At 42.1% G+C, this 16719-nt stretch overlaps 1 protein-coding gene and 1 long non-coding RNA gene across 2 annotated transcripts in view; one reads left to right on the forward strand and one right to left on the reverse strand.

Annotated features, from left to right (window-relative positions):
* hhip (hedgehog interacting protein) overlaps positions 1–2383 on the reverse strand; it is a 29495-nt gene extending 27112 nt beyond the window's left edge. The window contains exon 1 of the mRNA XM_068322666.1: positions 1664–2383. Within this exon, the coding sequence (XP_068178767.1) occupies positions 1664–1933 (270 nt within the window). The 5' untranslated portion in view covers positions 1934–2383. The remainder of the gene's footprint in view (positions 1–1663) is intronic.
* A 4341-nt stretch (positions 2384–6724) lies between these two features.
* LOC137600809 (uncharacterized) lies at positions 6725–8230 on the forward strand. Its single transcript, XR_011036988.1, has 3 exons — positions 6725–6868; positions 7236–7294; positions 8139–8230. It is a non-coding gene; the product is annotated as an uncharacterized lncRNA (long non-coding RNA).
* The last annotated feature ends 8489 nt before the right edge of the window (positions 8231–16719 follow it).

A 16719-nucleotide genomic window follows, 5' to 3' on the forward strand; every position in this document is an offset into this window, starting at 1 on the left:
CGTCTCACCAGAGCCGTGATGCGACGCCTCACACGGTTTGTCTCGCAGATGTTACACAAATACTCGTCCCTATGACAAGCATCTGTAATCCTGCCAGTGAAGATGCCAGAACAAATGTGATCAAAATACAATGTCGCACACTTGTCTGACAGTTGCAAAGAAAAAAACAAAACAACCCCCCCCACACACACACACACACACAACTCATTGATGCTCTGCAAACCTCATATGGTCAGAGGGACAGGGGGATAGGGAGACTTGAATGTGGGCAAATCTAAGCCTAAACAAAACACTTGTCCTGGGGGAATAGGTTTCAGTTGGTTAGCAGGGGGATAAAGTGAAGGACACACACCCCCTCAAAGGACTTAACACTTGGACAGGGCTGAGGACTGGGGGGAGAGTGATGTTCTCCAGCTTCTCCCATTAGTGAAACCAACAAACACAATGGTGTTGTTGTTATTCTTTTGCCATAATCAGAAAGGGCTCTGTGTGTGGGCAGTGTAGTGGGGAGGAGGAGAAGTCGAGTTCGTCCCATTCACTCCCCCTCCTCTTATTTGCATGACTTGAGCAAATTAAATAGTGCAATATGGCTTTTTGTCGCTACACAAAGTGAGATACCACCCAGCCACTGAATGATTCGCGGAGTGGTTTTTACATGAAAATGACGCACAGAGGATCCAAACGGAACCGGCAACAAGTCTGTAGAGTTTGAAACCACATAATAACAACTTGTTATTTTATTTTATTTTATTTTTTATTTTTTGCCACATTGGTGTAGCGTAAAAAAAAAAAAAAAAAAAAAAAAAGCGCACCCGGTTTATTTCATGCGACTTTTTCGCTCCTGAATTCCAGAACTGCTGCAAAAAAAAAAACGAAACAGACAATAAGGAAATAGTTTTCTAAAACAAAAAGTAGGAGGCTGATACAAACAGAGATACAACCGTGTGTGTGTGTGTGTGTGTGTGTGTGTGTGGGGGGGGGGGTTGTCCTACCTTTATGCGAACGAGTAGCCCCCTTTTTTCCCCTGACAGTTCGAGCTGTCTGCTGCGCAAAGTAACGTAAAACGACGAGTGATTGCCATGGTAACACTGAAGCGAATTGGACCGCTGGATTAGAGTTGCGTCAGATTGGGCAAAATGTGAAAATATTTCATTGAAACCTGGACGTAAATTCAATTTTAAGACCAAATGTGCTTAAAAAGACTCATTTAAAAAAAAAAAAACCCTCAGAAGAAAGAGACATAGACCCCGTTTTAAGATCATTAATTTATCTGGGGGTGAGGGTGGTGGTGGTGGGGGGTATTTTCAGAGAATAATAAAATAACAGTGGGATACCCAACAACTCAATGACACATTCTTTTTTTTTTTTTTTTTACAATGGAATCAGGCACAGTAAGGGTAAGATCACCAACCACTGAGCGGCACAGAGACATTATGCGTCCCTGTTGGAATGTTAAAATGTGACTTTTACATCAGGACACCCAGAGGCGTCATAGCTTTGGGGCAATTCCCTGCTGACCACCCTAAAACTTCAGCTGTCGGCAATAAAAGACACCATGACAATACAGGAGAGGGCTATAAACGCACCTCACGGGGCGTTTTAGCAGCAAAAAAAACCTCTTAATTTGAAGAAATGCAACGTGGTGGATGGACATTTAACCTACCCTGGCATCCCTGCGGTGCAGGAGCTGATAGGCGGCTCTCCTGGTGGGACAGCAGGACACACGGGGATATAACCTGTGGCAAACTTCTCCGCTGCTGCTGCCATCAAGCAACACTTTTCGTTCCCTTTTCTTCAAGCGCTTGGGCAAACTGCCGTCGTAACATCTTCTCCGCCTGGGGCTTATTTCTCCTCTCTCGCCGAATTTTGCGTCCCCACATTCCCACACGTTGACCGCGATGGCCAGGACGAGAACAAATTGCAAATGCTTCATGGTTTAAAGAGAAAAAAAATAAAATTAAAAATAAAAATAAAAATAAGAAGAATCAAAAATGCTGCAAAAAGAAAAACAAAACAAAAAAAAAAGAAAAGAAAATGAGATATGCCACCCGTTTTTTTTCCCCCCACAAAAGAGTGGGGTTAACCTGCGAGTCAGTATATTTAGCTTTATTTGGACTACAGCCTGTTTCCTCCAAGCAATAGAAATAACTAAAAAAAATGACAAGTATGCTGTTTGTAAAAGCAGGTGTCCTACATTTGATTCCCAGCTATGAAGACAGGCGTTTAAAATAAATTATTGTTGCTTCTGCTTACAGAGTACAAATCAAATATACACACATATATATATATATATAAAAAATAAAATAAATGCAAAACACTGACAGTTTATCCTGATGAACACAAAAAACTCAAAAAACCCCCAAACACCATGAAGTGCATCGGAGCCGTGTCGTTCCTTTTTGTTGTGTGTGTGTGTGTAATTCCTTTAAAGCACAGCGGTTTGTGCGAGCACGGGGTCAAAAAATAAAATCATGTAAAGACATAAAAGTTGCCTCTCATAGAGTCCTCAGACCGCTCACATGTTTCCCCGTCTCTTTCCTCCTTCTTTTTAACCAGCGCGCGAGAAGAGGAGCGAGCACGGTGACGTAGGATTTCGCGGGTGCGCGCATGTGGCCGCGGTCGCGGCCACGTACGAGGTAAACAGTTACCTGATAGAGCGGAGGACCGGGACGCGGAGGCGCTCCGCTGAAGCGAAGTCAACGTCAGAGTTATATACTCCATGGAGACAAAATATAACGTCTGCATCTGTGGTTGGTAACTGGAAATGTGACAGGGAAGAAAATGCAAGTCATGAAATCCTTATTATTTATTCATTTATGCGGGATAGAAATATCTTTCATATTTAGCAGAGGAATAGAAGTAAACTTCCTCCAAAAGTACTCCAAAAGTACAGAATGCAAAAATTAAGATTTACTACAATACACATGATTTTAAAAAAAAAACCTTATTTGCAGACCCAGATTTGCATCTAAAAAACAATTTAATTAAACAAAGTGTCTCTTACTACAGTAGTTCCAGTCAGCAAATACATATTATAATATATCATCATGATATAATACATAATCTCCACTGATTTGAGTTCTTGTAACATTTTAAGTAAATACTTATACTACCATTGCTGTTTATTCACTTACATTATTTTTTTTTAATGTAGTTGTCCATTTGGTGCTACTAACCTCACCACAGGCCAGAGACAGAATTGCATCCAGCTTCCTATTTTTGCAATGTTAGAAACCATTAAAAACAATAAAGTCCCACTTTATAAAAGAAAGGCTTTGTTTCTAAATATAGTTGAAAGGTTTATTCTGGTAGCCACAGAATGACTAATTACGTGTGTTAGGCAGTGGAAAATTGGCTGCGATGTAAATCAATCACAGTGACCCGATGCCCAGCAATTTGTTGCAATACAGTGATACATGCTGTAAGGCATCTTAATTTGGCTCCTGATAATACCAAACCCAATGTGGGACAAACCCTCTTTCATTCCGCTCTTCAGAAAAAGTCTCACGATAGCAATCCAAAAGGCTACACACAAGCACGGCAATTACTGGACAAATAGCCACCCCTTTTTAGTGGATACGCAGGGAATCTGAAATCAGTTTCATTAGCGGCACCTGTTCTTACTTGGGGGTCTCCGGTACTCACCAGAGCCCCAGCTCAGCTTATCTACAGGAATCTGGAGCGAGAGGAATCCAGGAGGGGTTGGTTTGATTGTAGGCAATTATGGAAATGACTGTGCGCTATGAAGCCGTGGCAGACCATGCCAGATCTGACCCTCTACCCCTTACATTCTTTACGGTACCCAACTGCAGACGTTTCAGGACCAAGTACAGCCAAAGCGCTACTGCGGTATTCTGGATGTAAAGGAGGGAACAAGACCATAAGCAGAGAAGGAATCTTACACCACCACCAACACCACCATAACAAGAGATCCTTGTGCAGGAATCAGGAGAACGGTATCGCCAAACGGCATGGAAACATGCTGGATGCAGCTGTGGAGCAGAGAGGAGTACATCTGCTGGGGGGAGATAGACCTTTAGAGGCAATCACCGTTAGACAGGCTGCATTTCTAAGATGACAAAGTGCATATACACACACACACGCACGCACGCACAGACACACACACACACACACACACACACACAACCTGAAAAGATGCCACCTGCTCTGCCTCCTTAGCGTCTCACCTACTGAGGTAACTCCCCAGAGGATGATGGTTAAGTTTTTCTGTGACCACATGAGGACTTACTGATGTCTCTACTGTTTCTCAGATTAAGAAGATGATGAAAGTTTTGTTTTTGGGTTTTTTTTATCAATGAAACCTGTTTCTCCAACATTCACTGCACATGAAATGATCCTTCCATAAATTCAACAAATGATGAAGAAAAAAAATGAAAAGATGGTATTTTAGCATTCCCAAATTAGCTATCACTACATGTTCTATGTGCAGTGCATTGGGGACATAAACTAATGAATAAATTAAAAAACAGGAATAAAAAAACAAAACAAAACAGCATCTAATGTAAATTTCTACATTAAACTTTTAAATGTGATATTTCTGTCCTGAGAGTAAATCCAGATGTCTTTGGGGATGTCCTTTAGCAGCACCATAAGACTCACAATTCTGGCTTTGAGTGAAATGTCTCAACAATCACTGGAAGCTTGTCAAAAAGACATTTGGCATACACTTTCATATTCCCCCCAGAAGGAGTTGGAATATGTTTGGAATTCATATATTGAGATCTTATCTCACATCACCATCAAGGGAAAACTTCCATTTCTTCCAATACATTGTTTTGTGTTTTATTACCTTTTATACTAATGGAATGCTGCTGTATTAGGTCTTCCGGATATTAGCGTGTTAACCAGGTGAACATGAGGAGTCAACACCTGTTTATGGCTGAGTAAAGCTTGTCATTAAAATCATTCAGGCACAATGATGTGGTTAAAAAGCACAAATGTGTCTGCTATTACACCACTGAGCTGCATGCACAAGAAAACAGCTCATTTCAAATGTTTTCATGTTGAAGTCCGGTTTATTTTAATAGGTATTAATGAATCATTAAGTCCTGCCTATCTGATTATTTAATCAGTTTCAAGATGTGCAGCACTTGAAGAGACATCATCCACTCAATGCGGCAAGAAATAATTCAACAAATCAACATCAACAAATGATATTGTGCGTGGCTGGTTATTGTTTCAAGGTTTAAAAAATATAATAACTTTGTGAAGTTGCACAGAAGGTTAAATGAGGGTCTTTCTCTGAGAGGACTACAGTGTGACTGCAGTGCTTCCCCCTCCATGCTAGAACTGGAGCACCTACAGTGTGTACTCTGTGCATACAGCGCAGCTTTGCAGGCTTTTGCCATATTTTCGTCTTCCAACACCCCAGTTCCACAGTGCTGAAATTCACACGACACGATTTAAATTTTCTCCACTCCACAACTAACATGAAATCATCAACATCAGCCTGGTGCTAACAGTCATTCAACCATATGCATACTTTTCTTTCCTCGCCTTCATCCCTCACCTTGCAAGCACACAGCGGCATTGTGTTACTCTCACACCTTTAATGGCCCAGCTTTGGCAATTGCGAGCCCCGAGGCATGAATCGCTCAGAAAGTGTTCACAATGTCATTAATAGTCCTGACAACAGCTTAATGAGCCTCTGCCATCTGTTTATGAAAGCTTCTGGGAAAAGCCAGAGAGAAACAACAAAATCAGAACCAGTAGCAATTTCCAGCTGTGTGAGAGCGCCTGATTTCCACTTGAACATTTCTTAACACACGAGGACGTTTTAAGGGTAGCGACTTTGCAGTGTCATCGGCTGTGAGTCAGTGACTGAGCCTGGGCCGTCTGCCCGGTATCAACAGCCTCTAAATCACAAGCTTCAGCCATCGGACCACACTTCTTCGCCTTTAGCTTCCTCACCCCTCCTTCCTCTGTACCACCCTGGAGCGTCCTTAGGCCTTGTTTGGCTAAAGTATACACATTGCATGAGTTAGTGAAGCCACCCAGGGCTCCCTGGCGTGGTGGCACGAGACACATACTCGGTTGCACAAGTCAAGAAGACAAATTGTCCTGTCACTGTTTACACGATACTCAATGCCTGATGCATACAAATACACACCAGTACAATGACATGGCTCCAGGGAGATAAATACAGCAGCGCTGGCTTGCATTGCTCCGTACAAGAAACTGATCAGTCACTTTGCTTCACATAGATGCCCTTCCAGATGTGTCGGCAAAGCAGCTTTTTTAGATTTCTCGAAATCTGAGGTCTTCAAAATGGTCAGTCTACCTCTCAAGGGTCTCAAATCTCTCACTTTGATCATGCCTTTTCTAATCTTAAAGCAACAGGAAGGGAAGGATTGAAGTGGCCATAGCTCGCTCCTGTTAGTACTTGGCTAATTGCCTCTGTAGTCGGCTTTGAAAGGGACAATTTCCATTTCCTGCCTGCTTGAGTTTCTTTGGTCCTCTCCAAATCTTATAATAGAGAATAGCACAATCCCAGAAGGCAAATAAGCGGTTAATGTGCAGATTGATGACTCTTTGTGGCCGCTTGTTTGTAAATGTTTCCATCGGGAGGGTTTAACAGATCCCAGAGTCGTACCATGTTTGGCACTGTACATGTGTGCAAATCGCAGATTCATTACAGTTCAGAAATCACTGCACCTCAAATGAATTTGGTGGAATGGGATGGTGGCAGACGAGTGGTGGTAAGTATAGTCTGGTGTGGGCAGCAATGATGGTGGTCCCTGACTGTCGATGTTCTCTCCCTTCTCTCCCTCTCTTTACTCCCTCATTCCCAGTACCCCGCCGTCTTCAGCCCATCTGTTCCTGTTTGGCCTCTCAGGCTCTCCATCAGGTAGACCCCAGCTATTGAATGCTCCTCTAATCTCATGGCATGTGTGCGTTCTTGTATGCATGTGTTTGTATGTGTGTGTGTGTGTGTGTGTGTGTGTGTGCGTGTGTGCGTGCACAAGTGTGTGTCAGCACCTGCAAGACCCCTGCCCCCCATCTTTTTTTTTTCTTTTTTTTTTTTAAAGTAACTGTCTAAAGTATTTGATAAATGAGGGCCCACCAATGTCAATAGCTGGATATCAACTTGCAGATCAGCTCAAGTGAAAATATTTAGCGTAAAGAACAACGAGTCATTCTTTTAAATACAGTTAATTAAGGACGGACGATACAGAAAGCGATGACATTCCAGTTCCGTTTTCTTTCTGTTTCAGATTTGCTTGTTGATAATGGTTATTTCAGATCTGAGCAGCGCCTATTAAGAACCATACCAGTAAGTTTATACCCCACATTCTTACTTGCTTGGTGGATATGGAAGACATCAGTTCTCACTCTAAACTTGAACATTTTGTCTGAGGAGAATTGCCTGCAGTGTTGCTCTGCTGCCACATATTGTATATTGAACTTTTATCATTCAAACAAAAAGGCTAGCAGACACACTGGCCAGATTAATCAATTCCACCCTTATTTAGATTAAGCAAATGGAAAGTATTTTATCCATTTCTTCCATTATTTGGAAAAGTAGCTCTCAGGGTGGTCCTCAACATGAGTTTGGAGGGATGATTGGTATGATAGCACAGAGCTGCACAAGCTCTGTCAAAAGTGGACATTAAATGGTTTTCTCAGTGCTTGTGGTCAATTGTGAGGTCCTGGTTTAAACAGTCTCTTTGTGTTGGGATCTTTTTACAACAGAAGGGAAAGAAGCAAATGGAACAGGCACTCCCATGAAGTCTGTGGTTAGTTGTGGTGTGGAATCAGTTTTGAGAATTTTTTTTTCTCTCATTCCCCCACACGAAGGTCACTTTTTAGGGAAGCCACTGTGTTGTCCCAGGAAATTGTTTTGAGGTTTCATTCCAGAGTGATATTCATTATCTGCTTCTTTTTTGTTGTTGTTTTTTTTTTTTGCTAAAAATTCCGAGCGTCTCATTTGTGTTGGAGATTGTTACCAAGTGTAGCCAGCTTCTCCTGTCACAACACTTTTTTTGTAATCCCTTTCAGTTAGTCCAGAATACTATACGTCTACTAGAAAGCACGGTCCAGTAATTACAACATACATTTTCACATTGCCACCCTCAATGTAATTCAAACTGTGCCCTTCTTTGTGTTGTTCATATAAGGAAGGTATTCAGATGCAGCCTGAACATGTGCCAGATTCATCACGGCTGCTGGAGGCCTCACCTGCCCGAAACTCTTCATTATTTATGTCCAGGTGCATATCCACGCTGCCCTGCTATTACTCTTTATGTACCTCTTAACACTTAAATAACTTCCACATCTCACTCTTGGTCATGCACATCTGCGCGTTAGTCAGATGTGTTTTGCCTTCTTTTGGTTTTAAGGTTCTCGTTAGCAGGAGGTGGTCTCAGATTTAGTTTCACAGAATGGGATTTATTTGTCATTATCAGTAAACTCTGTATCTACCTTAAATCCTTTTTACCATAATAATGAGTCATGATATACTTACTAGGTTTTACTGTCTTTCAGATCAGCCTAAATTCATGTTAAGCAGTACAACAGAGCCACAGGGTTGTACTTTTGCTCAACTGGATGGAAAAATTTATGGTACCAGCAGGATTTGGTAAGTCCTCCTTAAAAATCAAACGTAAAAGATTTAGAAACATTTAATGGTCAAACTAAATATAGACATTTATGTATTCATGCATACATCATCACTTGAAAACGAGAATCAGAAATGGAAAAAGTGCACGCAAAAGAGAAGTACAATTACTTGTGTAAAAAAATAAAGACAACAAACCATGTTCCGGATGTTGAGTGGGTACTTTTACGTCTTTTCTGTGGATTCAAGAGTGAGATCAGAATGTCACCACAAGATATCTATTTAAACACACATAACCTGACACATATACAATCTCTTTACCTAAACTTAACCAAACTGCGAGCATCACCAGAAGTATTTATCAGCAAACCTAACTATTAGAGCTCATTTGATGTACAAGGAGTGAGAACATGCCTTCATTTACACAACTTTAAAAAAAAAAAAAAATCAACAGTCTCTTTTGCAAAAGTGCATGTAAACACATTGCGTGTGATTGAGTGGTTGCGTCCTCGGCCTTGGACCTTTCTCAGCAGGGTTCATCTCAGACGGATGGGGTCAGTGCCCTGTCTGCCACTGTATGTCCCCATCTCATTCCTCAAGCCCTCCATCAGGCTGACACTTGGGCAGACAAGCTGTCTTTCACATGGTCTAGAATCTGCAGATGTCGTCCACGCATGCGTGCAAACCCGTCCACGCAAGAGCACCAAACACACAGTGGCAGGCCTGCTACCATGAAACACACAACAGGATAAACACTGCCTCATTATCGACATACAGTACTTCCTACATAGCGGTTAGGAGCACACAGCAAATCAATGAAAGTCAGTGACCATAAACAGAGGCTAGATGTTTGTATTTTCTTGTGGGAAAGATAATTTTGGATATAATTTTTAAAAAAGAAAGGCAGAATCAAGACAGTTTATCTTCAGCTAATTGCTAAAATACAGAACATAACATTTTGGGTGCAGTCACTGTGTTGCATTCCAGCTGCTGATAGCACTATTGGACCACCAAGGACTGCGTAAGGACTGAGTATACTTAAATCATTTAAGACATACAAAAACTCTGATAAAAATGTTTTCCCCTCTGCCTCTTATCATGTTCTTCCTGTCAGAGAGGCAGCATTTTGTGCGCAAGGCGACCTTATTTTTGTCTTGTTTTTGTTTAAATTATTTATCCTAAGCACAATAATGAGGGCTTAAGTTGGACATTTTCTCCCAAAGATGAGAAGAAGAAGACAAAGAAGAAGAACTCTGAGGAGCTGCAAGGAGAATTCTGGTTTGCCACACAATCACCGACCATTCCTTCCTCGCAATTTCACATCCATTCATTCCGTGTACCAAGGTGGTGGTGGTGGTGGTGGTGACACTAATGATCCCAGCAAATTGGACTGCATGGCAGGACACAAAAGTGATGTGTGAAAAACATGTTTTTGTTGTTTGTACCTCTCTCTGGTTCTGGTTAGTACTCTGTCTGGTGCAAGGTTTGTACATAACTATGACAGCAGGACTGTTCCTCCCATGGTGGCCTGCAGCAGCAGGTGTTCAGCAATGATATGCATAGATTTACAGTTTATGCAAATTCGAGGCACAAGCTTGAGTTTTTTTGTTCAGCTTCTGGCAGAGGAAAACTGGGTGTCTTGCCAACATCAAGCCACATCTGGAATCAGTGTTCCTCTGACACAATGCCTTTGATTAGTAAGTTTGTTAGGATTTCACAGGCCCAGAAGATACATGTTCTTGTGGTCCCTCGGCCCACCTAAAGAGCTCTGTGTATTCTGATATCCAAGGGATGCTGGTGAGATAAACCAGGATGTGCATCGGATGGCAGATGGATCGCGCACCACGGCGCAGCATCCAGATGCATTTCAACACTTGTCCTTCCTTGGGAAAGTGGATTTTTTTTCCCCCACTAGTCTTTCACAACCTGTGGCTTTCATGCTGCTTCAAGGAGACGGCTACTGCCAAGTATCACGGCTTACACCAAATATTTGTGTGGTCAACTGGACAGCACTGTTGCATTTGGATCCCGTCAGTGATGCTCAAACTCTCTCGAATGTTCTTTTTTTATTTTTTTAAGACTGTGCTGTTCACATTTATTTTGATATTCAATGACTACATTGTGGCAGCTGTTCAAGGGAGGAGATGTCCTTTTTTTTTGTTGTCTGTTGATTTCCGTTGTTCTTCCTTTACTGAGCAGCATTAGCATTTGGTACGTATTACAGCACTTGAAAGGGCAGTACATTTGGTTTTCATTGCTTCATAAATTGAAATAACAACAATGCTGGATATTTATGGGTGTTTTGATCAGTTTGTGGATAAATACCAGTGACTAAGTGATTACATTTGGAAAGTGCTGAGATTTTACTCTTTTAAAAGTCACTCTAACTCCGTTTTCTGCGACGTGTTCTGAGAAAAATTATCTGCCCTTTGTTGGTTCCAGAGATGTCTTCATCATTCATTGGATTACATTAAGTCTTATCTTTATATTTATGAAATTGTGACAGTTATGGTATTGATAGTGGACAAAGAGTCAAAGGGTGGGGTAGGGTGGGTGTACAGATTTATGCATGAGGAACTTATCAAAAATGTGTCTGCAGGACTTATCTCAGATGCATGTCAGTTAAGGTCGCAGGTAGTTCTATCTTTAGGGTGGATGAAAGTCAAGAACGCAGTAGAATAGGCGTAGTTTTTTTTCTGTCTTCTTTTAATCATGTGTTAAAATAAAAAAGGTGCAGACATTCTGAATCATTGCTCTGCTTTGCTAGCTCTGTTCAAAAAAAGTCCATTTGCTGTGGGAGTTCATGATCAAGTGTATGTCAGGGGTGCATTCATGTCTATCGCTGTTAGATCACAGCTCACGTCCAACCAGCCCAGTGATGATTCCTACAGTAAACCATCAGTGCTGATGGAAGTGTAACTTGAAGGTGTAACACAAACATACATACACTTATTGGCAACGACAAGGTCTGCCATATGAAGTGCAAAACACTGAATGAGCTAAAGCCACGGCTCGCTCAGCCTCATTAGCGACGTGCAAAAGTAGACGGAGCCATATCTTAGAAAATGTTTGCATACCCAAGTGTGACAACTTCACCAGTGGCCAAACAAGCAAGTGCCGTGTTTGTACCTGTCTTTCTTGGATGCTTAGCAACCAGTGGCCTAGTCAGTTACGAGTCCTGCGAATCCACATGACTAATTCATTTTCCATTATAACATTAAGTTACATTGAGAACTCAGCAGTTCTGATTTTTTTTTTGTTTTTACTTTTTGTTGAAATATTCAGTTTGTGTTACAGCTTTGTATGTGAGAGCACAAACACACTTGCCACAGCACCTGGTTATTATTTATAGTACTTACCTATAACTTGAAATATACATATTCTTTATCTGTGGTGTCTGAAGAATAGTCGGTACACAGTTGCTACAATCTGACATCTGAAGTTAACAAAATCTCACGTGGCATTTTAAAGCCAAATACTGTATTGACACATGAATACATAACAGAGGCAGTGCAGTATACAGATTATGCCAATGATAGTTGTTCAGCAGGTTGTTTGTACTGGCTATGTGTCACAGTGTGGAGCCCTGGCTAAATATTTACTGGTGTGTTGGGGAGGGGGTTAGAAGGCATACTTGGCCAAGCACTCCAGTTCAGGAGCAAGGAGATGGAGAGGGATTAAGACAGTGAAGTCATCACTATCGACTGATGTCATTAGCAAACCAGTGACGTTCACTTGTGACCCTTTTACCATTTAGGGGGCCCTGGACTGATATGAGTGTTATTGACCCAGAGGCCATGCGTGGCATGTTTGGGGTCTGCGGAATATATCCCAAGCTTTAACCTATACAACAGAGCCAATTATAGCTGCGAAAGACCAAACAATACAATCCATCAGTCAGGTTTTTCGAGTAAACAGGAATGGGCGGCCCATGTCGGGGTGTAAACTCCAAATCCCAGAGAAGCTAAGGGTCAGTGGAGCTGTTTGATTGTCTAATTGGGGGGTTGGATTCTGTGTTAGTGTGTGTTTCTGAGAAAAAGCGAGAATGAAAGATAACAAAAAAAAAAGAGAGTAAGAGAAGTTGTGTGTGTGTGTGTGTGTGTGTGTGTGTGTGTGTGTGTGTGTGTGTGTGTGTGTGTGTGTGTGTGTGTGTGTGTGTGTGTCTGTGTGTCTGTGCATGTGAGTGTGTCCGTGCATGTGTATGTGCGAGAGAGAAAACACCGAGACACCTAATGAATGTGTGTTTGTCCTTCAGACCCCACACACCTCTGTTTATTTGAACATGGGATAGTGTTCCTGAGCTGTTTTATCCTCTCTGTGTTTGCTAGTTAACACGTGCGCCGCAGAGTTGGCTTTCGCAGCGGCGTGCACCACATTTAAAAAACAGGAAAATATCAGTAACCCTGACAAAAAATGACGGACAAACAAACCTTTAGTTTTGCCCTCAGATTATCTTGTAGTTTGTGGACAAAGTGTTCCTTTTCATTCTTGTTCGCTCTTCATTACGAAGCGGGGTGATAATCCAAACAACTCCGCTGCAGACGGTGCCAAAGGCAATGGGCCAGTGGAAGATTGACAGTCAGTTTAGTGTCAATGATGTGGTGATGTGGGTCAGGGATAGCAGCAGCGACGATCATTGCACAGTGGCTAAGAGCCCAGCCGGACCACCGGAGAGGAGGCCTTCACCTCTTTCCTTAACCATCAATCAGTCACATTCACACAAGCAAAGATAGATACAAGCAAACACAGCCGGATTCTCATCCGTGAACCTCACCATTTTGTTTCATTTACTTTCACAATTATTCACATTTACCTTAAATTTAAAGACTTGCTAATGTAAATTGGGGTATGTGTTAATAACTGAGTCAGAGTGCATTTATGGATGTTCTCTATGTTTTTATGATTTAGGAAGAAAAGGTGACACATGCTACTTCGCAGATAGCCTGAAGTCAGAAATGAGAAAAGTTGCAGACGCAATTTGGTGCTAATTTCAGATACTTTTTTACCGTCTGACAAGCATTTCTGTTTCATCGTAATGACAACTTAAATCTCCAGGGTCAAACTAGGCAGTAATAAGCACTGACCTTCAGCTTTATGTTCACAGATAAGGAGGTTTATGTCTGTCACAACAGGCCAGACGACCCTGCCTAACGTTAAATGCCATATCTAGCTTACTTAAAGTGGCAAAAGGGAAAACACCCAGGAAATTCAGTTCAATCAGTATCCCTTCACACGTTTTCAAATCAAAAGTTTAAAAGGTAAGGTGACATAAAGTTGGATCAACAAAGATGATAAAAACACTTCAGGTCTGGATGTATTTTCATCTTCAGCCCTGGTGTTTCACATTAACATCAGAATTCCCTCTGCACCAAACCTGCTCAACATTATGTCAGTAATGGTGAAGTGTGTCTTTGACCTTTGAGACCTCAAAGTGTCTTTTGTGGAGGTCTGCTACTCATCTGGTGTTAGCTATTTCATGGTGGTATGATAACTGACAGATATTAATGTTAATAGTTATCTGCATGAAATTCACCCTGATAGAGGCAATGAAAGGGATGAGAGGTGTGTGTGGAACCTCTGAGAGTTTGATATTTATAGCTCGGTGTTTTGCAAGTGGCCATCTCCCTCTTTTGTTTGATGCTGAAATTAAGTGAAGTTTGTAAATACGTTTGCTCCATTTTTCTTATTCTTAAATCATCTTCACACCCTCACACACGTGTATATTTACATGTTCTACTACTACTGCTACACACACACACACACACACACACACACACACACACACACACACACACACACACACACACACACACACACACACACACACACACACACAGAGGCTACCCTGTTGTAACACCTCTTTATTCACGCCAGCACTTGCTATTCTTCGCTGGTGGTGTGATAGTATTTGCTGAGAGTTGTTCTTCCTGAGTCTTTCAGTTGTCTCAAACACTCTAATTCAGCGCAAGGCCTTATTGCCCACCCAAAGAGGTTATAGGGAATCTCAACTGCCCTCTCTCTCCCTAAGTGGGTGGTCCTCTGGGATATGGCTGAGGCACAGGTGGAGCATTGTAGGGGTGCTCACAAAAATAACGCCCCTCACTCTTCAGCAGCAACCCCTCTCCCCACCCGTTTTCGCCACGCCTGCTCTACAGAAAGGTGGACTAAATTTTGCAGAACCTTCCACTAAACACTGACATGTTGACATACACAAACCTGTGTGTTAGCCATTCTGGGAAAGACTAGCAAACTGAACACCGATGTAAAACACAGCATTTTGTAGTCCCCCAAATCCACACTGGAGCAAATTGTTTTGAATGTGTCATTATAACACGGTCCTTGTACAATTTAATTCTTAATAATCAGAAAGGTCACGGCCAGTAAACTTGTGTTATGTCAGAAAAAGATAATAAATCCCCCCTCCCCTACTAAAAATATTCCCATGCTCTGGTTTTGTAAATAATTATAGTTCTGCTGAATGTGTTTTATAAAGTTTACATGGCAGGTTCAGTGCACCCTATCTGTTGTTTGGAACCCTGCAAACCACCAGCAAGATGTTGACATATGGCAGCTCTAGTGTAGTGCACAAGGCATGGATTACTTGGGACCATAATAAACAGGAGCATAAAGAAGGATCTGTGCAGAGAGGGTGCCCTAAGAGGGGTCACTCTCCTCAGACCACCTTGTCTTCGTATTTCTGGGTCCGTCTCCGGCTTTCCGAAGACACCTCTGAGTAAGCAGGGATGCTGGATGCAATCGCATGCTCTCCCATCCCATACAATCCCACTGTGTGACCTGGTTGCTAAGAGGCATGCCAGCCACCTGGTCGTATGTGTTAACAGAGTGATTTATTGTAAATGGATGACGGAGAATGACAAAGAACATGTGTCCCGAGCATCTTGCAAGCCGCGAAATGACAGGGTATCAACAATATGCAGAGGAGAAGAATGAAAATTCTATGTTGTTGTTTTTTCTTCAACCGTCACGCATTGAACTCATATTGGAGTAATATTTGTGAAGACCAGCTGGTGCTCCCAATAGAAAAATCTCTAGTGTGTACAAAGACTTGGCTGTGTCCACCATCCACCTGTGCTTAGGTGAAGAGATGTTGTAATTTCTATTCAATGAACCATTTATACAAGGCCACCAGCGTTGTTCTGTGTGTTCTCCACCTGTACACCAATGTGAAATGTATGTTTGTTAGCATGTTGAACTCCTTTCAGCAGAAAAGCACCATTAAAATTGACACTTCTGACAAGGTTGCCAAACACGTGAGTGACTGGTATTTCAGTCAATGATGGCATCTCAGAAGAATCAGCCAACTTCACATGAAGCTAAGTGCCCATTATCAGAGTTCCTATCTTTTCAGTTCTCCCGTAACTTTCCGCTCAGATCTTTGCGAGGGCCAGATGGTTACATTGGCCACTTGGGATTTCAAGAAACCTAGAAAGACAGTTTTACAATGTGCAATTATGAGACAGATAAACTACATGCTCAACAAAGAAAGGCATTCTCAGATACTTGGCTTCCAGATTGTGATAAGGACCAAGCAGCATTCTTTGGCCAATTTGCTGCCTTTAGACTCCAAATACCAGTGCTAACAAACACCCTTTTTGAATTATCCTCTAATAAAGGCACGGTGCTGTCGATAAACAGTAAAGCTAGAGTATGTGAGCCAATTCTGGAAACATCAGTGTGTTTGTTTGAGACAGTCTAAACTCTCACCAAATCCCTCAAAGTTGTTTGATATATTTTGGGTTTGTTCAAATGACATTTGAAGCTAAAAGGCATAGAACCAGTGAACAGGGTTCCACATATTTCTACACTCAGAGTTCAGCCTGTTTTGTTCCACATTAACATTTCACAGAGAGATCAGGCGCCTGCCCTCTGCGCTTTACCCCAGGGAGCAAGAATCCCCCACAAACTGACACTGATACAATCTCCAGGTAATGGCTGCTCGCTTGCAAGCCAGAGGGTGTCTAAGGATATACTGTGTGTGTATGTGTGTGTGTTTGATTCCAGGAGGTACCCAGCACCACTGGTGTGGTCACAGGGCCAAAGTTCACTCAGAAATGTGTGGCCTGGGGTCGAGAGGTGCTATGGCCTACGTTAACGGTGAGGGTAGAGTTTCAACCTCCGCC

The sequence above is a fragment of the Antennarius striatus genome, chromosome 8 (genome assembly GCF_040054535.1).
Source record: "Antennarius striatus isolate MH-2024 chromosome 8, ASM4005453v1, whole genome shotgun sequence".
Lineage (NCBI taxonomy): Eukaryota > Metazoa > Chordata > Actinopteri > Lophiiformes > Antennariidae > Antennarius > Antennarius striatus.